The sequence below is a fragment of the Capsicum annuum genome, chromosome 5, assembly GCF_002878395.1.
Source record: "Capsicum annuum cultivar UCD-10X-F1 chromosome 5, UCD10Xv1.1, whole genome shotgun sequence".
NCBI lineage: Eukaryota > Viridiplantae > Streptophyta > Magnoliopsida > Solanales > Solanaceae > Capsicum > Capsicum annuum.
The window spans coordinates 214,278,514-214,303,420 of NC_061115.1; the positions used below are offsets into that span (position 1 = coordinate 214,278,514).

Sequence of the window (24,907 nt, forward strand, 5' to 3'; positions counted from 1 at the left end):
ATATATATATATATAGTGTGTGTGTGTGTGTGTGTGTGTATTGTAGTCTATATATTGTAGTATATTTTATTTAAAGTAGTATGTATATATTGAATGGTGTGTATATATGTGTATATATTTTCTAAAGTACTATATATTTAACGTATACATGTGTATAAGTTTTATAAATTTGTCTGTAACTATATATATATAGTGTGTGTATATATATTATAGTATATATACTGTAGTATATTTTATTTAAAGTAGTATGTATATATTGAATGGTACGTGTATATATGTATATTTCTTCTATAGACGTATATATTTAACGTATACATGTGTACGTGTTTTACAAATTAGTATATAACTATATATATAGTGTGTGTGTATATTGTTGTATATATATTGTAGTATATTTTATTTAAAGTAGTATGTATATATTGAATGGTATGAGTATATGTGTATATATTTTCTAAAGTACTATATATTTAACGTATACATGTGTATATATTTTATAAATTAGTATATAACTATATATATAGTGTGTGTATATATTGTAGTATATATATTGTAGTATATTTTATTTAAAGTAGTATTTATATATTAAATGGTACGTATATATGTGTATATATCTTCTATAGACGTATATATTTAACGTATACATGTGTATATGTTTTATAAATTAGTATATAACTATATATATAGTGTGTGTGTGTGTGTATTGCAGTATATATATTGTAGTATATTTTATTTAAAGTAGTATGTATCTACTGAATAGTACGTATACATGTGTATATATCTTCTATAGACGTATATATTTAACGTATACATGTTTATATGTCTTACAAATTAGTATATAACTATATATATATATATATATCATGTGTGTATATATTGTAGTATATTTTATTTAAAGTAGTATGTATATATTGAATGGTATGTATATATGTGTATATATTTTCTAAAGTACTATATATTTAACGTATACATATGCATATCTTTTATAAATTAGTATATAACTATATAACTATATATATATATATATATATATATATATATATATATAAATATATAGTGTGTGTGTGTGTACATATTGTAGTATATATATTGTAGTATATTTTATTTAAAGTAGTATGTATATATTATATGGTACGTATATATGTGTATATATCTTCTATAAACGTATATATTTAACATATACATGTGTATATGTTTTACAAATTAGTATATAACTACATATATAGTGTGTGTATATATTGTAGTATTTTTTATTTAAAGTAGTATGTATATATTGAATGGTATGTCTATATGTGTAAATATTTTCTAAAGTACTATATATTTAACGTATACATGTGTATATGTTTTATAAATTAGTATATAACTATATATATAGTGTGTGTGTACATATTGTAGTATATGTATTGTAGTATACTTTATTTAAAGTAGTATGTGTATATATAATGGTACGTATATATGTGTATATATCTTCTATAGACATATATATTTAACGTATTCATGTGTATATATTTTACAAATTAGTATAAAACTATATATAGTGTGTGTGTATATATTGTAGTATATATATTATAGTATATTTTACTTAAAGTAGTATGTATATATTGAATGGTACGTATATATGTGTATATATCTTCTATGGTACATATATATTACATGTGTAATTGCGTATATGTAATATGTGTATATATTTTTAAAATAGTAGTGTAGTATATGCTATATATATAGTGTATATCTATTATTTAATGTAATTAAAATGTATATAGGCGGGTATATATAGTGTATAATGAAGAAAACATCGTTTTTATTTTTATTTTTTCACCGGTTTTGATCGAATTTTTAATCGGTTTTGACCGGGTTTAGGTGGTTTGGACCGAGTTGGATTAAGTGGACCGTGTTAGGGTTGTTTTGAAATTTTTTATTGTTGGGCCCGAAATTGGCCTGGCTCGTTTAACCAGGCCTGAATCCGAACAGACCCACAACCCGGATAACTCTCACGGGTCGGTCCGAGTTGACCCGGCCCAGCCTACTTAACATCCTTACTTTTAATAAGATAGCCAACTAATATGGAAGTGTTATAAATATATCATATATAGTGAATGTCTATCTTACCATATATAATGAATACCTACTTTACCATATTGTATATGTCTATTTATGGAAAAGTTACAAATCTCAGGGTTAGTTTTTTCCTATAAATAAAGGGGGTTTTATTCATTGTAATTCAACCCATCAAGAGATCTCTCAAGAGAAATAAGAATTTCTTATAAGAAATAAAGAAGTCTCCTCTCTTCTCTCCATTCTCCATTTTTCTTCTTCTTCTTCTTCTTCTTCTTCTTCTTCTTCTTTGTTTTGTATTTCATAATACGTTATTAGCACGAGACTCTGTCAAACAAGATAAGATTATGTTATCTGTCTTCTGCTACTAATAATATAATTATTGTTGGATTTGAGAAAAAATAATTGATTTGGAACCATTTATGTTTTAAATTTATTTCTCAAGAACAATATTATCCAAAGGGATGATAATATGTTGGGTTCAAGTCCCATCGATTTATGCCTAAGACGCTTTTATATGGATAAGATGTTGAGTTTGAATCTCAACACACCATATTGATGATATTATGATGGCTAAGGCAAAATAATGACTTATTTGAAGAAAAGCCATGAAATATATGCTCCATTCTTTGAATTGAATGTGGTAGTGATAAATTATATATGCCTCAACTTTCTTTTGTGGTGGCTATCATAATTTGATACGCTTAAGGCATGATTATATTTCATTCCTAGAATGAGAATTTCGATTATTATAAATGCAGATCTAGACCTTAGGGGTAAATGTGACTGTATATAAATTCAAACGTGCTTGTGGCTGTAAGGAAATCACAATCCACCTCCGAAAGTGGCAAAATAATTGAAAAGGGTTATTTTGAAATCTACTTCTGAAGTAGTAAATCTGAAATTTATTCATGTAATAGTAAATCTGAAATTTACTAAAGTAAACTTGGAGTTTGCTAGAATAAAAGTTCATAAATTGACATGAACAATCGACATCCCAAAGATGTGCATACTTAGTATTGAACATATATTGAAAAATTAAAAAATTCTTCATGAACTTTAATGTTGCTTGTTCTCATGATAAGTTGGTTGGACCAACTAATTTTGGGATTGGATCCCTTAAAATTTGAAAAGTATAAAAGGTGAATAAGGGTCCATTCACCTTTCATGTGATATGTTGAAAAAACTGCACCAATAAGATAATCACATGTACATTTATTGTCAACCTGCAGTTTGACATTCATAAAGTTGTTTGCTCAATAAATAGAGTTAAGAGCATAACTTTCAGATTGTGCAATCAAGACAATTCATCTTAATGAAAATGGTTAGGCATTGAATTCCTTCAATAAATAGCTAAACCATTGCTGATGAGAACAAAACTTCATGTGTTGGTCTAAAATATGATATGTTGCATACAATAACACTTGTATGCATTAGACCAATAAATTATGATTATTTCTTCTCTCTCAATTAGTTCAAGGTCAGGAACCAATTATTCCATCTAATAGTTTTGATATGCGGTATACGATTAATGAATATATCATGATGCACAAAGATGGAGGATGTAAAGATTATAAGCAGCTATGAAATATGTTAAGAATTATCATCAAATCCTCATTTAAAAATAATTCAAGTCGAATACCGAACGCATCTCATATTTAAGTTGCAAGTGCTCCGATTTTGTGTTCATAAATGACAAAATCTACTCATGTATGAAACATGATAGACTAATCGGTTACAAATGAAATAATCCTTGAAAAATAAGGAGCAAATAATCATAATAAGAAGGCAATGTGCTCTTGAAGAGCCTACGACATAACACTTCATGAAACCTATAAGAGGTTCAGGTACCTGAAAATAATGAAGTGATGAGATCTCAAAATGTTATGTCATACTGTGAATCGATACGAAATGATATATCATCAATGATATCTTTGATACAATATTGGCGAAATATTATAAAAGATTATGAGGATCTGAATTCTACGTTTATTTAAGCATGCTGACGTAGAAATATTTATCAAGTAACATGAAAGGATGCATCTTGATAAGCATAAAACTTATTTGATTTGCAATCCAAACACTTGCAGATGTCACTCATGAAATGTTGAATATTATCACCAGAAAAAATTTACATGAAAACTTTTAAGGATTCAAAATGTTTGAAGCATATAAAAGTTTTTAGGAAACTTATTTATAATCCTTATATTGTATAAGCTTATAGCTTGAAGATTATTGAAACTCTTGGAGAGTTTTCAAAAGCAACATAATATTTGCTTAAATGAGAAACATGCATAATTGAATAATGGTTCATTCCGACCTCAAGAAAAGAACGAGGAACTCCTTGGTTATATATGAAGTACCATATCTTAGTGCAATTGGTGCACTAATGTATCTTACAAATACTACAAGGCATGACACAATCTTTTTTGGTTAATTTGTTAGCAAGGTATAATTCTTCTCCTACTAGGAGACATCGGAATGAGACTAAACTCAAACAAGCTATGTGTTCATATGTGGAGTACTGTCATATCTTGGAGATCATACAAAACAATCTATTGTAGTCACTTCATGAAACCATGCTGAGATAATAGTTATTCATGAAGCAAACCGAGAATGTGTATGGTTGAGTCATGATTCATCTCATTTGAGAAAAATGTTGTTTGAAATGTGACAATATACCCACAATCTTATATAAAGATAATGCAGCATGCATAGCACAACTTAAAGGAGGATTCATAAAAGGAGATAGAACGAAGCACATTTCGTCAAAACTTTTCTATACACATGAGCTCTAAAAGAATGGTGATATTAATGTGCAACAGATTCGTTCAAGTGAAAATGTGGCTGATCTATTCACCAAGTCTCTTCCAACTGCAATTTTCAAGAAGATGGTACACAAGATCGGGATGCAAAAGTTCAAGGATGTTCTCACTAGGGGGAGCAAATACACGTTGTACTGTTTTTCCCTTTCAAGGTTTTGTCCCACTGAGTTTTCCTTGTAAGATTTTTAATGAGGCCGCCTATATGCGTATTGCTAGAGATGTGTACTCTTTTCCTTCACTAGATTTTTTTCTCCACTGGGTTTTTTCTAGTAAGGTTTTAACGGGACACATTATCTATCAATTAGACATTCAAGGAGAGTGTTATAACTATACCATATATAGTAAATGTCTACTTTACGATATATAGTAAATACCTATTTTACCATATTGTGTATGTCTATTTATGAAAAAGTTACAAATTCCAGGGTTAATTTTTCCCTATAAATAAATGGGGTTTTATTCACTGTAATTCAACCCATCAAGAGATTTCTAAAGAGAAATAAGAATTACTTATGAGAAATAAAGAAGTCTCCTCTCTTCTCTCCATTCTTTTCTTTTCTTTATTTTTTATTTGATCGCAGGAAGTAAGTATATTGTTACAACTTACACCTATTAATAAAATTCACGTTTATTTGCCCAAATTACATCTAAATGCTTTAGTAATACTAATATTTTCTTCTCGTTAATCAAACATGAAAAAATAATTATAAAAATAAATACTTTTTTCATCCCAAATTATCCGTCCAAATTGAGATACACATTGATTAAGAAAAATAATTAATAATATAGTTAATTTACTATAGTACATATTTTAATTTGAAGAAAAAGTAATTAATATAAATAGTTTTTTTTAATTTCTTTTTGATTAATAAAAAAAATAAGTAAAACGAGAAATTAAAATAAGAAATTTGGGACGGGTAATTTGGGAGGAAGCGAGTGTTATCTTCCATAAATATAATATTTATTTCACGCACTTCAAAAATGTCCAAATCCAAATTCTTTTCCCCCATTATATTAGCATCTCCCTTTCCTTTCATTTACTTGAAAATCCATTTTTCCTAACCCTAGCAGAGAAAAAAAAATCACTGTTTGTATATCATATAATATAAATTCAAATTTATACAGATTTAAAGCAAGTTCAAGGTGGATTTAAAAGGTAAAATTTGTTAATTTATTTGCATGTATTTTTATGTATTTGCTAAATTAGGCATATATATAAAAATCGATATACATACCTTATATATATACACATTTGATTATGTAACGTTATTGGATTCTCTTATTTGTGCTATTCTGTTTTCTTATTTTGTTTCGGCGGTTATTTCTAAGTTTTAACTTTAAGTAAGAATAGGATTTTTTTTTTTTAATCTTTCCTTTTGGTAATAAGTTTGGAATTATGTTTATATGAGGTGATTTTTGTTATTTATTCTTCCGTTTTGTTTGTTTTATTTTGACTTGGCACGAAGTTTAAGAAAATAGAGAAAAAAAGTGTAGTGCGTGGGGTTCAGGGAAGGGCCGAACCTCTATTGTACATATAGCCTGTTTGACCAAGCTTCGAGAGTACGAAGTTTAAGAAAATAGAAAAAAGGATACTGCAGTGCACTAAAGCACTTGTGCGGGGTCCATGGAATGGCCGAATCTCTATTGTACATATAGCATGTTTGGCTAAACTTCTAGGCATGAAGTTTAAGAAAATAGAGAAAAAGGGTAACGCAGTGCACTAAAGCACTTGTGTGGGGTCCATGGAAAGGCCGAACCTCTATTGTACATGTACATATAGCCAGTTTGGCCAAACTTCTAAAATCGACTTATTTTGAAAAGTGTTTTTCAAAAAGTACTTTTGCTGAGAAGCGGTTTGTATTTGACCAATAAATTAGAAAAAAAAAAATTTACCAGCAATTAGTGTTTGACCAAATTTTTAAAATCATTTCTAAGAGTAAATTTCTCAAAAGTGCAAGTTACTTCTATTAGCTTATGAAAAGCTGCTTTTTTTTGCTCCTCAGAAACACTTATTTTCTTTCAAAAGCTTGATCAAACATCTCACTGTTTAAAAATAAGCATTTTTGAGGAAAAAATAAGTACTTTTTGGAGAAAATAAGCTTGGCCAAACAACATCTCTGTAAGAGAACCGGTAACCTTCTGTTAGTGGTGTGTTAACCATATTTTTGTTGTTTGGTTCTATGTTCTCTGTTTGATATACTGTTATTTATAATGAACCGACAGTATGTCGGAAGCAACCTCTCTAATTCATCTAAGGTAGTGGTATGGATTGCATACCACTTTGTGGGAATACATTGTGTATGTTGTTGTTGTTGTTGTTGTTGAACCGGTGACCTTCACTAGCTACTCCAAGGTTGCCCTTCACGGAGTTTAAGAAAATAAAGAAAATTTTTCAATCTTGTGGTCTTAAATGAAAGATAAGTAATGTACCAAAATTTCTTTTAATCTTGTGATGTTAAACATGCTGTCATGTGTAAAGTAAGAAGTAAAGAATTGCCAAAAAAGGAAAGAGACGTTCTTTTTGAAATGGACTAAAAAAGGAAAGTAAGACGAAAAAATTGAACTGGAGTGACTAGGGAGTATCAATTTTGACTATTTTCTATGAAAGACATATACTTGAGTTAGTGGAAGATGCTAGCCGAGATGGAGACGGAAGGAAACATATAGTTCTATGGCGCTTGTGTTGCCACAAAACATCGAGGCATAAAGTTAGTGATACATATTATGTGCTTACGACAGACCCTTGTGGTTTGACCCTTCCCAGTACCCCGGACATAGCGGGAGCTTTAGTGTACTGGGCTGCCCGTTTTATATTATGTTTGATTTCCAGGGTTGATGTGGGATTTGTGATCACCTTTGTTAAAGCAACCTTCACATGCTCTTCTTAATGACGTAAGTAGATGTCATTAATAGCATCAAGCAGATGAAAGAGCAAAATTTACAAAAGTGAGATTGAATCAGCACATATACAAAATATTAATCTATAACTACGATGCACCCTTGTGTTGGGGCCCTTCCCCGGACACCGCGCGTAGCAGTAGCTTTAGTGCACCGGACTGCCCTTTTAACTAGTTGATACAATCCAAAAATTGATCAGTAGTAGATTCAGGGGCCTGGTTGAGCTAGCTTAACAGATCTAGTAAACATTTGGCTTTTAGAGTGATTTGAAGTTGAGATTCCATCGCGAACATTTATGGCTTCTTTCTTTCTAGATACATCAAAGAATACTAGCAGCCACTTCATGATGGCTTTATCAACTTTCCATGAACACCAGCTTCATATGCTTCCTTGATATGCTGTGAGGCATGATCGAGACTAGTCGAAATTTTGAGAAGAAAATACTCCAGAGATCTTCTGCAACTGTACAGTAAAGGAGCAAGTGTCTGACACTTCCATAATTTAGTAGACATTCTTCATAGGCATAGACTAGACTGCTATGTGCATATCACGTACTGAATTGGTTAAGCATGGTGAATGGACTTTTGATTAAAATTTTGTAAAACTAAAAATTGGAAAAACCTTTGTTCTTGATGTTACTAGAGAGGACCAGAAAACCTTGTTGTTCAATTATCTGTCGTAGCAAATATAATCTCTTGGTCTGTAATTTTATTAAGTGATTCGTTATAATACTGTTTGTGCACAAATTAGTTGTTCAAAAACTCAATAACAGGCGCCCAACTGTATCTATATTTGGTATTGTGGATTCTCTTCCTTCTCGTGTAGGGAGGCAGCGAGAATTTGATTTCTTGATATGACTAACTAATGAGACGCGCTTTAACTATTATAATTATACGGAATACTGGAATTGCATTTTTGTCAAAGAAATATTGCAATTGAATATGATGGCTAGCTGATTACTCCATTTCAGGTACATATATATTTTGAAAAATGGCAGATGGCATTTCAGGCTTTTGGGGTCCTGTAACATCTACCAAAGAGTGGTGTGAACTAAATTATGTCCGTTCGTCATATATTGCAGAGTTCTTTAATACCATATCAAATGTCCCATGCATTATTTTGGCTTTGATTGGTCTTATGAACGCCCTCAGACAACGGTTTGAGAAGAGGTTCAGCGTCCTTCATATGTCAAATATAATACTTGCCATAGGGAGCATGATATACCATGCCTCATTGCGGGAGATGTAAGCACTTGCTCCCTTTTCCCCTTTTTTATCTATAAGATTGTTTATTGCTATTTATTACCGACACTGCCGGAGTATGGAGAAGGTAATCCAGACTATTGACATGAGTACCTATAACTATAGATTATTAACATGAGTATCTATAATTTGCTCTATGCGTGAGAATATAATTGTCTCATTCATTACATTGAACTTCCGAAGAAACTATTAGAATGCCAAGATTATTGAAAGCCTAAAGCTTGGTAAGAGGACCTTGACTTAGTACTTTTGGGCAGCTGATACTACCTAGTTATTGTTTTAACCTCGGCAGAAGATCATTTATTGTCCTTTATGATAATCGAACTCTATAGTAGATCAATAGGACGAGCTTTTCTTTTCTTCTGTTGTTGCATCTCGTCTCGGAAAGAATTCATATCTGTATATAATACATGTATTTGATTCTGATTATTTTTGGTCAGTCCTCTTTCTTTTCTCTTCAAACCATGAGGTAAAGTCTAAAAGATCCCGACCTATCCTTAACCTTAGCCTCGCTTTGAAGATTTATATTTTTCTTTAGGAACTATATGGTGTTATTTTTCCTTGCTTGACCTCTTTCAGACGGCATGTAGCACCAGTTTGGTAACATTTAGTTATTATTTAATGCTTTAGCCTTGAAATATTACTTCTTCGGTTCCTGTTTATGTAGCACGTTATCTTATTAGTCCATTCCAAAAAGGGTGACGCAATTCTAAATTTGGAAACCATTAACTTTACGCTTCCCATTTTACATGTAGTGAGAAGCTTTTATAACCACTCAAATGTTACGGGCCACCGAATTTTGAAAAGTTCTATAGCCAAGCAGATGTGACATGTTTTAGATGAAAAGTTTCGAAAGTCTTTCATTTCTTTTTTTTGAATTCGGTGTCGATACAAATTATGTAACATAAATTGGAATAGTCTCTACAACTTTTCCTCTATAAGTTCCTATTTGACTAACCTCCAAGTTGCTAACATTTCAAACTGGAACCGTGTAGCTCTATTGGATATCAAATATTTTGCGTAAACGGATGCCTACAATCGAACAGGACAAAGCTAACTATGAACTAGAAACCAGTTGACTTTCTTTAGTATCTCGCTTGCTTGTTGTGTGAATGTTGTACGCCCAATATTGAAGTTTCTTGTGAGATAAAACTATACTTTTCTTTGTACATACGGAATGGATGGAATATTATTGTCATATATCTCGATTGTTGGATAATACTTGCTGATATGTGCTTCAATTTGATGGTTATTCTTATACATTATGATCAATGCTTTAAATTATAGGCAACAGCAAGGTGATGAGACACCGATGGTATGGGAAATGCTTCTCTATATTTACATCATTTATTCACCGGATTGGCATTACAAGACTACCATGCCCATATTTTTGTTCCTTTATGGTGCAGTATTTGCCATTCTGCATTCGCAGATTCGCTTTGGTATTGGTTTCATGCTACATTATGCGATATTGTGCCTTCTATGTGTTCCTCGCACGTATAAGTATTATATTCATACAGAAGATAGATCCGCAAAGCAGCTTGCGAAGTTATATGTGGCCACATTATTAGTTGCAGCCTTCGGCTGGTTATGTGATCGTCTATTCTGCAAGCACATTTCACTCTGGTACTTCAATCCACAAGGTCATGCATTATGGCATGTCCTTATGGGCTTTAATGCGTACTTTGCAAATGCGTTCTTGATGTACTGCCGTGCTCAGCAAAGAGAATGGAATCCAAAAATCAAACACTTGCTCGGATTTTTCCCATACGTAAAGATCCATAAACCAAAAGCTCAGTAGCACAAGTTATTAGCGGCGATGAATGCCACCAAGGAACAAGTGCCAGTATTCCTGATTTTTTTCTTTTTTTTTTAATCTCCATTTTGCAGATATGTAAATGAAAGTTTGAATTAGTTTGATTGGTTTTGGGGTAGTGACCAAATTATCTTACTGTAGAATTAGTGGTGTAGCATATATTTATACTACTATTATAGAAGGCTGACATGACTAACTAATAGTCCTTTTCCTAATGCTTTTGCATTTTAGGAACTGTTATAACATGGTTTATTCTGCTATCATGCAAGTGCCTGCAAATGTAGTTTTTGTATGGTGTAGCAACGTCTGTACAGTTGAAAGAAATCTGTAATTGTGTCACGCCTCAAATCCTATTGGGGCGGACTGGCACCCGTAACCGAGGAGGCTTGGGAGAACCAACTCATAACCTTATACTTCCCATGCATACCTCTATGACAACCCGAAATTCGGACAGTATCATGTCGCATATAAAAGGAAATAATCACCTGTATAAGCTCGAGCACACATATATATATGTATATACAATACTTGGCCGTTGGAGCCATCACGTCTATTAACAAAACACCACCTTGACTGTACATTAGGTCTACAAAGCCTCTAGACAATACACAGAGTTTAACTAAGGTCGGGACATACCCCGCTATATAATTAACTTCTATACAATACCAAAAGTGACTGGATATGACACGGAAAGCCCCGAAGCAAATTGGAGCTCACCAAAAGCAGCTGGATATCCTGGCTCCTACTTGTGCGGTGTATGAGCTGAGGTACCTGTGCCTGCAGCACGAAATGCAGGTCCCCCATGGGGGACGCCAGTACGAAATATGTACTGAGTATATAAAGCTGTAGATAATCACATATGATATAGGAGCTCAATAGAAATCAGAAACAAGTGAATAAATAGTAATAGGAGTGGACCACACTTACTAGAACTTGTGACAACCTGTACATTGTATTTATTTAATCACTTTACCTTCATTCTTATCATCTTTGTAATCATTACTGTACTGTGACCATTAGGCTGCCTCCAGTATATATCAACTGAGACGACCCATGATAGGCTTATGCCCCTGGGATATCACTTGATAAGAGAGAACTTTCATCACTTAGTTCAATTAATCTTTGAGATTGTTATTTTGGTCGCCACCGCATTTTTTATACTTTGAAACAATGATACATCAATAAGAGACATATAAATAGACTATCAATGCAATAACAATGAAGTAAGAACTCATTGGCACATCAATGAAGTGTTTTGGAGTCATCAATGCCATAACAATGAAGTAGGAACTTATTGGTATATCAATGAAACGTTTTGGAGTCATTAATAGCACATGGATCTTGTTTGAGTAACCTGATACCTTCTGACATTCATTAGTGCAATAAACATGTAAGATTTGGAAGACAAGTAAGTATTGGAATGTCTTGACATCTTGTAGGGTGGAAACAAGTTCATTGGTAACGTAGGATATCAGACAAAACCATTATGGATCACATGTTATTGAATAACTTTGGAAACTTTCTTAATAGAACAATTGTTCACTTTCATGCCAAAGATATGGTATAGAGTATGCTTTACATACCTAACTGTCAACCTTCAATACTAGTCCCAAATGGACTTCCCGTATTTTCGGATTACTTATCTACAATGAACATATATAGCAATCTAGTATTAACAACCAAACGTCACAATTCAATTATTTGAATTCACCAAACTAGTGGTTGAGTAGTAAGCCTTAATTACACCATAAAGGGTGTCACTTTAACCCTCTTATACTCCAATTACATTCACATGCCATGCATATTCATACAACATCCTCCAATATCAAGTTTGGATTCATTTATCCTTCCAACCAATCCATTAAATCAAATTGAGCCATAGACATAAATAATCATCAATTCAATAGTATATCACCATATCCACCTTCCATAACTCAATTACCATATCCACCTTCCACAATTCAATACAACCAAACCATGCAAAATAGTCCATAACCCTATTTCCATCACCTTTCAATAACAACCAATACATGTAATCCTCTATCACACATATACATATGGAAAAGAACAAGACAAACAATATTCATACCTTAGAATTCACCTCTTGATTATGCAATCCTGTTTGCACAAATAATAGGTGTTGTTTGAAGCTCTCGAGATGACAAACGCAGTTATCGGATTACTTTGGAATTTCTACGGTTGAATCAAAAGTAATTTAAAGGTCAAATTTAGCTAGGGTTTGTTCTTTCTCAATGATTGATGATGAAAATGAGTTTTTGAACTCATATACATGTATATATACACATATTCCCATCCATAATATAATAGGAAATGACCAAAATGCCTTTAAAATTTAAATACTGTCAAATCTGTCCTTTGATGGACTGTTTTGATAAGTTAAATTAGATCGATCATAACTCTTTACTCCGATATCGAATTTGGGTGAAATTGGTATCGTTGGAAGGATAATTCAAAGGGATTTCATTTCATATAAAGTAGGCCACCCAGTTTGTCCTGTACAAGGAGTTATGGTCATTTGAAGTTGACCCTAAAAATCTGTTTTGATAGGCTGAAGTAAAACGAGTATAACTCCTTACTCAGACGTTGGATTTGGATGAAACCAATTGCATTGGAAAGAAGACTCAAAGATCTTTTTTTTCATAGGTCGCAGCTCTCCCAGTTCATTATATTAGGGGAGTTATGATCGTTCGAAGTTGACCCAAAAATTCGGCTGGCCTCAGTAGTTTGTGTGCAGGAAATTTTCCTGCACATTTACTATTTCCAAATATCCCGGCCACCGTTTTATAGTTTCGAATGTGCTTGATTATATTCGAAATCTATCTGTTTTTGGAAATCTTTGTATCGTTGAAAATCTTATTCAATAATCTTCGCATGGAACCATCGACGGGCAAATTTCGGTATAAATAAAATAAAAAAATTAATTCCATATAAATAAGACCAATACACGTACTTGAATACGCCAATACACGTACTTGAATACGGGGTGTTACAAATTGTTACTGCTGATGTTGCAGTCTTGTCTTTGGTTAGAATGTAAGGGTAGCCTGGCACTGAAATCCTCACTATGCGTGGGGTTTGGGGAAGAATTGGACCACAAGAGTTTATTATACGCAGTGTTATATTGTATAGGATTTTTGTAAGGGATTATTTTCACGGCTTGAACCTGTGACCTCTTGATTACATGGTAGCAACTGTACCAGAAAATTAATCTTGAGAATACTAAAATTGAATTAGTTGAAGTCAAGGGTCATCGAAGATGAGATGATGGATTGTACCCCTTAACACATGGGAGCGTCGTGGGGAGGCTAGTGAAGATGGATTGGATTGAGATGGCGATGCTTATGCGTCTTCTTTATCGATAGCATAAACCCAATCACAGGATCACATCTTCCATAGAAAGTAAGAAATTTCGTATATTTTGACCAATTCAAGATGGATAACATTGTTGCCAATCGAGTCAAAAGTTCTTGATTCAAGATAAATTCACGAGGAAGTGATTGTTCTTTAGGATCTAATCCTGCGTTTAGAAAGTGATTAATCACTTAATATATATACTTGATACCCCACCCAAGTTCCTTACATATATTTAAGTTTGTCAAAAGTAAGCACTCAACACAAAATTGAACCTCTAAAGGTGAGCTCCCACTAATTCATTTTTATAGTTTTCGTCAAATTTAATACACATTTTGTTAAATATTTGACAGATAAAACTCTCACTTTTTGATAATGGCAGACTGTTTCAATAAAAACCATGGATGTCCTCATCAAACTGAAGTATACTCAGAGCTCATTTGTTTGCACTTAATGAAGATCTGAATCTGAATGGTTTCGACTTCAGATCGTTAAGTGCATTTATTTTTTATTAAGATTTTAGCTCTTAATATGTCTGAAGAGGTATTCTGGTGTTTGAGAGTATTCACCGTCATTCTATTCATAATCACCAGTCACCACCTCTGCCACCACCATCATTGTCAACCACCACCCACCACGACCAACCACCTCCACCATCAACAACAAATATCGCTACCAACCACTATTGTCAACCGCTACCACACCTACTACCTCTACTATTCTAATTATATTTAACGCCACCACAATCGTCAACAGCACCACCATCATCAACCACTATCGGTCAATCCCTAGTATCGACCAACTCATCTATCACAACTAGCACCACCGCTAACTACCACTAATACATCACAACCTCCACACATTCTTTGGCGGCCACCGCCATTGTCACTAGTAACGCCACCTCTACCATCACTATTATCGCTACAATTTATCTCTAATAACAATCATCTCTACCATCACAACTAACTATATCTCCAACTAGCACCAACACATCGTCAACCATCATTCATTCATTTTTCATCCATCACAATCAACACCTCTAATTACTAACATCAAGCAACGTCACATCACAACCACAACCACCACTATAACCGTCACCATCACAACTATCACCACTAACATTACTAATTACTAACATCAATCATTGTCACTGCAACCACCACTATAAACCATCTCCACTATCACTAATAAACATAAATATTTTTTTTCAATCAAATAATAATTTTGTGGTATTAAATTACATACTTTTCTGATATATAATTAGTTTTTTATTTGAATTATATTTTTTATTTTATTATATATACAAATAATTCTTTTTGTACATTCAGGTATTGAAAAACAAACAATCTTAATCATTCAGTTTTCAGATCTAAAGACAACATCTTAATCATTCAGGCGTGCATTCAAATTCAGAAGTCTGAATCTTAAAAAAAAAACAAATGGAGCCTCATTCTGTAAAAGCAACACACGGCCTGTTAATCTTAAAGATTTCAATCAACATTCAATTTCATACACAAGTGAAGTCTACATTTGGGTACACATACTTTACCACTACCTCATGGATATGGATGTTTCCGAGAGACCCTCGGCTAAATTCTGAGTTCATAAGATACCACAAATGTGGGGGAATTTGATCCAAAGTCTGTTTTACAGAATTTTCTGCCAAATTTGGCTATCCAAGAACATAGTCAATTTCTTCAAATGTTCCCAGTGGGAAGGGTGAGAAATCCTATCCAAGTAGCAAGTTACACATTTTCGAATTTATTCAAAAGAGTTCTACCAAATAACACAACATTTCAACCAAAATTGTTTGAGAAAGAAGACAATTCAAAGTTGAACACCGACAGCAATAGCTTCAGCTGACTTCTGCTCCAAGTCTTTTTCATCAATCCACATTGAACTTTGCCTTCGAAGAAGATTGTTTTTCTCTTTCTTCTTCTCCGCGAAGTTCTTTTCCCTCATCCTCCAGTATTCAAGCTTTTCCTGTCTTTCTTTAAGCTGCAAACATAAAAATTAAAACACACGCGGGATAAGTTATTTATAACTTATAGAGAATATTTGCAAACAAAGCTATATGCAACTTTAGATGTAGTCTATGCAATAATAGACTCGTACACCTACTTTACAAATTGAAGCTGCTAATTGAAATGTACATATCGGCTTCAAGAAAGTGAGGAGAAAAAGATTCCTAACAATGTTGGTAAAGGCTCGTTCGAGAAGCGTTAAAGCCATTAAACAAGACGCAGATCCCTGAGCACTTTGCCTTGCTTGATAGTGTTTTAGTATACAAGAGTGCAGGGCATGTGCCTCATCATGCAGGGATCTGTCTCGTTGAGTTGGCGCTTATTACAACAAATATAGCTCACAATGTGACATGTTATACTCCCTCATCCCTATTTAAGAAAGACTCCAGGAAATTGTGGTCTAAAAAAATCCATAAAATGTGTATGGCGAGAAATAGTCTCATAGGAAGCTAAATTCTTTTGGAGAAACTTGAAGAAAAAAGAGTAACACATAAATTTTGACAGTGTTGAGTACCAAGGAATCACTATAACGAGTATGTGAGTTAGAGGTTATACATAAACATCCATGCATCGAAAGATTATATTAAGCATTTGACAAAACACCTGCTAGAGGGAAAAAGGGGCCCTTGCTAACCATCAAATGTTTGAGTGGCTATTAAGATGAGAAACTTGTACAGTTACATGAGAGCCAAAGTAACATTTAATTGGTTTGGATTTAAATTAAGGAAAATCAGTATTAAAAAGTTAAAAAAAGGTTCACATGTCAATACTTGTGTATTTATAACATGGTTTACAACTTTCAATATCAGGCAAAAAAGAAAAGGACACTGATTCAAAATGGATATGAAACGGAAATTGAACATGCAATTTAAGTTCAAGGAAGATGGTCAAGGTCTAACCAATGATGCAAAATATGCCTTGCCATAATGAAATACATATTATGATGATTCACTCTATTCAAACTCATCTTTAAGTTGTAAAAAGAAGAAGATAATCGACCTCATATATCAATGGGCAACCAAATCTATTCTCATGCACTTAGTTCAAGGTAAAATACAGTAAAAGGGAAGCCAGATGACCCGCACATTACTAGATCAGTTTCCAACCAAATAATAAATTCTAGAGAGAGATAGCTGGATTATATGAGTTCTTGATAATCTCAAAAAGAGCCGGTATGCTGAGTTAGTAAAAAAGAGCATATGGGTGAATTTTGTCAAGCAGTATACTGACAGTCCTAGCATTCTCTAGACTGCATTTCTATATGTTTCAGTTCAGCAACTGTGTCTCTGCAGTTGCAGGATTGCAAGCTGTCTATTAGAAAAGGTCTGGTTGGGAAAAATTCATTAAACAGAAGCTACGGGTGCACTTCAACATTTATCATCCTTAATGGTTTAGAGTCTTGAGTGATTCGTTGCAGCATGCTTCTATTCAACTAATTCATTTTCATTTGTAAGTTGTATTCAACTAATTCAGTTGCAATGTCTATAGAGACCGCAAGCCAAAAGCATCTCCAAGTCATGTGATTAATAAGAACAATGTAGCAAGACTTCAATAACAAGAAGCTATTGGCGAACTCCACTATCACTCTGCTTATGCTTTAGCATCTTTTGACATTCATCTCCAGTGTTCTTTGATTGTTTCCATGTGTTTTCCTATTGATAGTCTGAAGTATCTCAGTCCTGATATAGCTCCACAATTTTCATGACGAAAAAATTTGCAGGAACCCAGAAATTTAATCATTTACTAATGTATAGAACAAGTAAAAGTCAAGATAGTTAGGGGGTCTTATAAATAGCTAGGCACAGAAGTTGACTGCCAACTTTGCATTCAAAATTCTTTGTCCCACAAGTTAAGCTTATGGATGATAAACCACAAGGGGTTGGCTTAAAAATTTCTCAAAAAAAATCTAGAGGCCCTTCAGACTGAAAGAACTCTGCTTTACACCCCAACAGCTCAAAGAAAAAGATACCATGCCTCAGAGTTCATATGTTATCAAGTAATAGCAAATATTTTAAAAAACCAGCGTCTTTAAAAGAATAAGCACAAAAAATTAACACTGCCCATGAATTTAGAAGCAAAAACTTGAAGTGAAACACATGCTTTTTTGAAGTGAAGCGCCAAGTTCATGGAAAAGCGAAATATCAAATACGTATGAATTTAGTATTATAACAATCAAATTGTAATTAAAATATCTAATTTCAGCATCCAACATACAATTGTGCTGATATTATTTCCTAAAAAGTTGAGATTCAAAGAACTGAAACATGTCAGTATTTGAAGCAGACACTTCTCTGAAGTGATAGTCTCTCACTTCGCATCGCTTCCTTGCTTTAAGCGACAAAGCCCATGTGTAATAAGTTATCTGAGATCTTTGTCTACATACAATTATGGAATTCTCAGGTATAACTATAGATCTCCTTCTAATCCTTGATGTACTATATTTTCTGCAACTCTATTTCTTTAAATGCATAGCCGGAACTCTTATTTCTAGTTATATTTATGAAAAAGAACTTACTTGAAGACCTTCAGAGATCAAAACATGGGATTACCTAGAATTAGAAGCCTGCAATGCATTAATTGACATGCTAATCAGTATTTATCAGCCGCAAGATCCAAATCCTTATCAAGCAATGGGATCCGTTTCAAGACTTAAACCTCAAAGGAAGTATCTTACGACACTTCTCAGTAACACGATTTCAAGTAAAAGGAAGCCCTAAACTGCCAGCATCCAACAATTGCATGACAGACAGCAAATGTTAAACTATTTACACTCGTCCTAAACCAACTGATTGGAACTTGCAGTACTTGCATAGAATCTCCCTGATGATGGAAGTTATCATCTCTTAAGAAGCACTACCATCACCCAATAGCTACTCCGAGCAGTAAAAATCACAACAACTAATACTATACTACAACTCAAAGTCAAAAAGTATATGCAAGGAGTCTGAGACATAATAAACAACAGATGATATCAGACATCACAAGTCAAAGACTACATGAATAGACTAATACTAAGACAAACACTGTGCTCTAGACTGCCACCACCAAACTAAAGACGACAAGAATAATTTCATACTAAAACAATGTTCAACTACCTACTAACTGTTTACCCTAATCCGCGACCTCCACAACCTCCTATCTAAAATTTAAATTTAAAACATTGAATTAATCTAACTCAATTTATCTCCAAAATTAGTCAAATTAATTCTTGTAACGCTAAACATGACAAGTAAAAGAGATCCAAACTTCGTAAGTACGAAAACCGAGACCAAAAAAAATTAAAGTTTTTAATAAATAGTTGGTGATAGTTTAAGAAGAAAATTAGCACACATGATATTTCAAAAATGAAACTCTAGAAAACGGAATACTTTAGGAATTAAGGATAGTTCAAGTAGAAAATTTACACACTTAATAGTTTCAGGTAAGAAATTCGTACAACTGACAGGTCATATATGGAACTCGAAAACTCAAAAAACACGAATATTTAGGTGTTAGGGATAGTTTAAGTAGGAAATTCGCACACATGATAGCTTAAAAAAAAAGGGCAGCCCAGTGCACTAAAGCTCCCGCTATGCGCAGGGTCCGGGGAAGGGCCCCACCACAAGAGTGTATTGTACACAACTTTACCTTGCATTTTTGCCAGAGGCTGTTTCCAAGGCTTGAACCCGTGACCTCCTGGTCACATGGTAGCAACTTTACCGGTTACTCCAAGGCTCATGATAGTTCAGGCAGGACATTCGCACACGACTGTTCAAGTAGGACATTCGCACACCAGGGCCGACTGTACATAGTTAAAAAATAGGCAACCGCTTTAGGCCCCCAAATTTGAGGGGCCTCTTTTTTTTTTCACAATAATAAATTATAGGTTTTTTATAAAAAAAATGATTAAGTACTGTTCGTAGAAAAAATAAACTTCTTATATAAAAATAAAGAATTATTAGAAATTTGATGTATTTAAACATTAAAGTACTATGTCTCAAGAAAGATTAAATGCATTCGTTGTATTAACAAAAAAATTATTAGAAGAAAACAATTATAAAAATATATTAACAACTTTGCATCTCAAAATATCTAAAATATAGACTTTATAAGAAAATATATATTTATTTTTTAAAAAAAAATTAAGGCCTCCGCTCAATTTTTGCCTTAGGTCATCGAAGTGCTTGAGCCGCCCCTGTCGCGCACACACATGATAGTACAAGAAGGAAATTCGCACACATGATAGTTCAAATATGAAACTCCAAAAAACTAAATACTTTAGGTGTTAGGGAGTAGTTCAATAGAAAATGCAAACACATGATAGCTCAAATTGGAAATTCACACACAAATGATAGTATAGTTCATGAATGAAACTCGAAAAATCGGAATACTTGATCGTTCAAACAGGAAATTCGCACACATGATAGTTCAAGTAGGAAATCCGCACACAAGATAGTTCATGTATGAAACTTGAAAATCCGGAATACTCAACAAATTAGTAACATTTCAGGTAGGAAATTCGCACAGCTGATAGTTTAGCTATTTTACCGGAATACTTTACATGAATTTTTTACCCTTTCACTCTTAAAAAAATTAAAATTTTGAATCACATACCAAGGTTTTACGAAACTCTTCTTCAGCAGCTTCTCTTTCCTTCGCTTTTGCTTTCTTCTCAGCAGCTTTCGCAACTTTCCTTTCTTCATTAGCAATCCTTTGCGCTTCCTTTTTCGCTTCATCTTTCCTTATTTTCTCAATCCTCATAACCTCCATTTCTTCTATATACTCTTTCCTTACCTCCTTCACTTTCTTCGCATATTCGCGTCGTAATCGAGCCAGTTTCGCTTCTGCTTCCTTAGGATTCTTTGGTGTGGTCCATGAATTTAGGTAGTCGTTAGGTGGGAGGAATTCGTGGTTGTTCTGGTGGTTGTTGTGGTGGCCTTTTACGACGGCACCGCCGGTGGAGATTGATCGGAAAGGGGCATTTAGGGTTTGGGCCGTCGGGGTTTTACGGAGGAGCTGCCGGGAAAGTGACATTTTTTTATGTTGAGTAATGCAATTGAAAATATTTTAAGTTGTTATGAAATACAAAGTGTGTTTGAATATGTGTAAAAGTTGATCAAAACGGCCAATGAAGCAAACATGTTTTCATACCGTAAAATGTACTGGTTGAAGGAACGAAAGATTAGTCTCACGACTGATGGAATATTTTGAAAAAAAAAAAGAAATTGGACAAAATGATTTTTTTACTTTTTGATTGAAGGAACGAAAGATTAGTTTCACGACTGATGAAATATCTTGAAAAAAAAAAAATTGGACAAAATGGCTTTTTTACTTTTTGAAAGTGATTGTTAATTTTAAAAATTGCTTAAAAAAAAGTTAAATTTAACTCTTTAAAAGTTAATAACTTTAATAACTAAAAGCCATAGGTTGATCAAGTGAAAGATACTTTTGTCCTTCATAATTCTCTCTTATTTCAAAATTACCTCTTTTGTATGAAACTTCTAATTTATAAAATATAATTTTTATGTATTATTCTCCTTCTTTAATATATTTTTTTAAATTTAGATAATTATTATTGTACAATAGATGAATTTCTCTAAAAAATAAATAACTCACTAACCTGGAGAACAGCACTGAAGATATACAACTTCATGAACGATCAGTGAACAATCCACCTATATTTGATGACGCAACATTCATATTCGATAATGTTTTAATAGTGATATAGTCATTACTCAATCAAAAGAGTAATATATTTTTCAATTAGGAGTCATTTTATCAAACAAATAATATCATTTGTGACCAACTATTTATCTATTAATGTAATTAAAATGATTAGTAACATATATATTTTGCTTGATGATTTAAACTTTTCTAACAAAAAAAGATTTTTTAGCGCACAAATTTAATAGTCATTCGTGAAACTATAAAACTATATATATATATATATATACACACACACACAACAACAACAACAACAACAACAAACCCAATGTATTCCCATAAAGTGGGGTTTGGGGAGGGTAAGATGTATGCAGTCTATACCGCTATCTCCAAAGAAGTAGAGAGGTTGTTTCCGATAGATCCCGGCTTAAGAAAAAGAATAGCAAACAAGGGGATGGATGACATAACAAAAATAAGGAATAAGAAATAATAAAATAGAACTCAGAGAAATACGAAATACGAGAAATAAGGGCAATGCGAAATGAGAAAATAGGAACTGTTTATTTTTAAAATAAGTTTCAGCACTTTCATAAGCACTTTTAAAGAACTTTTTAAAAGCCACTTTCTTTCAACCCTGGGGACCGAGCATGATTTAGGCCAAATTGGTGTACAATAGCCTACGGTTTTTGGGGTGGGCCTGGGGACCGAGCATGATTTAGGCCAAAAATCAATCGGGCTGCCCCATGCAGGCTGGGGAGTGGCCTAGTGTGGTCCATTATGGTCAGCGGGGCAATTTAGGTTGTCAAACGGGTGAAACAACATGAATGGGGCATTTTCGGGCCAAATCTATGTGCAAAGCCCACGATTTTGGGGTGGACCGAGGGCCTGAGCATGATTTGGGCAAAAAATCAATCGCGCTGCCCCAGGCAGTTTGGGGAGTGGCCTATTGTGGTCCAATATGGTCAGCAGGGCGGTTTGGGTGGTCAAACGAGCGAAACGGCATTAACGAGGTATTTTTGAGACAAATTGGTGTGCTATAGCCAATGATTTTTGGGGTGGGCTCGGGGCCTGGGTGTGATTTAGGCCAAACCTCAACTGAAATACCGCTAGGTAGGCTGGGGAGCAGCCTAGTGTGGTCCATTGTGGTCAGCGGGGCGGTTTGGGTGGTCCAACGGGCGAAACAGCAGAAATGTGGCATTTTCGGGCAAAATCAGTGTGTTATAGCTCATTGTTTACGGGGTGGGCCTGCGGCCAGGGCGTGATTTAGGCTAAAAATTAATCGAGCTGCCCCTGGCAGGTTGGGGAGCGGCTTAGTGTGGTCCATTATGGTCAATGGGGCGGTTTAGTTGGTTAAACAGGCGAAACGGCGCGAACGGGGCGTTTTCAAAATAAGTTGGTGTCTATAGCCCACGATTTTTTGCGTGGGCCTAGGGCCCGGGCATGATTTGGGTCAAAAATCGATAAAATTTCCCCAGGCAGAATGGGGAGCGTCTTAATGTACTCCATTGTGGTTAGCAGAGCGGTTTGGGTGGTCAAACGAGAGAAACAGCGCAAACAGGGCATTTTTGGGCCAAATTGGTGTGCTATAGCCCATGGTTTTTGGGGTAGATCGGGGTCTCGGGAGTGATATAGATCAAAAATTGACCGGGCTGGCCCAGGCAGGTTGGGGAGCGACCTAGTATGGTCAATTATGGTCAGCGGAGTGGTTTGGGTGATCAAACGGGCGAAACGCTGGGAACGGGGCATTTTCAGTTTTTGAGGTGGACTCGAGCGTGATTTGGGCCAAAAATCTATCGAGCTGCCCCAGGTAGGCTGGGGAGCGGCCTAGTATGGTCATTGTGGTCAGCGGGGCAGTTTGAGTGGTTAAATGGGAGAAACAATGCGAACAAGGCATTTTCGAGCCAAATTAGTGTGCTATAGTGTATGGTTTTCGGGGGAGCATAGGGCTCGGGCGTGATTTGGGCCAAAAATATACCGAGGTACCCCAGGCAGACTGGGGAGTGGCCTAGTATGGTCCACTGTGGTCAACAGGGTGGTTTGGGTAGTCAAATGGGCAAAATGGCGCGAACGGGCTTTTTTGGGGCAAATTAGTGTACAATAGCCCACGATTTTCAGAGTAGGCCCGAAGGTAATTTAGGCCAAAAATCGATTGGGCTGCCCTAGACAGGCTGGGAAGCGGCCTAGTGTGGTCCATTGTGATCAGGGGGCAGTTTGGGTGGTCAAACGGGCAAAACGGCGCGAATGGGGCTTTTTCAAGCCAAATCGATGTACAATAGCCTATTGTTTTTGGCGTGGGCCAGGGTGTGATTTGGGCCTAATATCAACCGGGCAGCCCCAGGCAGGTTGGGGAGCGGCCTAGAGTAGTCTATTATGATCAGCGGGGCAGTGTGGGTGGTCAAACGGGCAAAACAACATGAAAGGGAAATTTTCGGGCAAAATCGGTGTGCTATAGCCCACGGCTTTTCTGGTGCACCCGGGTCTCGGGCGTGATTTGGGCCAAAAGTTGACCTGGCTACCCCAGGCAGGCTGGGGAGCGGCCTAGTGTAGTCCATTGTGGTAAGCATGGCTGTTTGGATGGTCAAACGGGAGATACAGCACGAATGGGACATTTTCGAGCCAAATCGATGTGTTATAGCCCACGATTTTTGGGGTAGGCTTGAGGCCCGACATGATTTAGGTAAAAAATAAATTGGGCTACCCCAAGGAGGCTGGGGAGCGGCCTAATATGGTCCATTATGATCAGCGGGGTAGTTTGGGTGGTCCAACGGGCAAAACGGCATGAGTGGGGCAATTTCGGGTGAAATCGGTGTGCTATAGCCCACGATTTTTGGGTGGGCCCAGGGCTCAAGCGTGATTTGAGCTGAAAAGCAATCAAACTACCGCTGGCAGGCTGGCGAGAGGCTAAGTGTGGTCCATACTGGTCAGCGGGGTGATTTAGGTGGTCAAACGGGCAAAACGGTGTATTTTCTGGCCAAATCAGTGTGTTATAGCCCACGGTTTTCATGGTGGGCCTAG

At 34.9% G+C, this 24,907-nt stretch overlaps 2 protein-coding genes across 2 annotated transcripts; one reads left to right on the top strand and one right to left on the bottom strand.

Moving 5' to 3' along the window:
- The first annotated feature begins 5,855 nt into the window (after nt 1–5,855).
- Nucleotides 5,856–11,113, top strand: LOC107871279 (alkaline ceramidase). Its single transcript, XM_016718159.2, has 3 exons — nt 5,856–6,033; nt 8,746–9,019; nt 10,325–11,113. The coding sequence occupies exons 2-3, from the start codon at nt 8,766–8,768 to the stop codon at nt 10,836–10,838; spliced, it is 768 nt and encodes a 255-aa protein (XP_016573645.1). The 5' UTR covers nt 5,856–6,033; nt 8,746–8,765; the 3' UTR covers nt 10,839–11,113.
- A 4,567-nt stretch (nt 11,114–15,680) lies between these two features.
- Nucleotides 15,681–21,417, bottom strand: LOC107871278 (stress response protein NST1). Its single transcript, XM_016718157.2, has 2 exons — nt 20,843–21,417; nt 15,681–16,223 (listed from the first exon to the last, which is right to left on the bottom strand). Exons 1-2 carry the CDS (start codon nt 21,260–21,262, stop codon nt 16,053–16,055), a joined length of 591 nt encoding a protein of 196 aa, XP_016573643.1. The 5' UTR covers nt 21,263–21,417; the 3' UTR covers nt 15,681–16,052.
- Between the last annotated feature and the right edge of the window lie 3,490 nt (nt 21,418–24,907).

Bases quoted from the DNA above. Each gene is read 5' to 3' on its own strand.
- LOC107871279 (XM_016718159.2), top strand. From the start codon at position 8,766: ATGGCAGATGGCATTTCAGGCTTTTGGGGTCCTGTAACATCTACCAAA. The intron at 9,020-10,324 runs GTAAGCACTTGC...TTTAAATTATAG, and splicing joins CATGCCTCATTGCGGGAGAT to GCAACAGCAAGGTGATGAGA.
- LOC107871278 (XM_016718157.2), bottom strand. From the start codon at position 21,262: ATGTCACTTTCCCGGCAGCTCCTCCGTAAAACCCCGACGGCCCAAACC. The intron at 16,224-20,842 runs GTATGTGATTCA...TTATGTTTGCAG, and splicing joins AAGAGTTTCGTAAAACCTTG to CTTAAAGAAAGACAGGAAAA.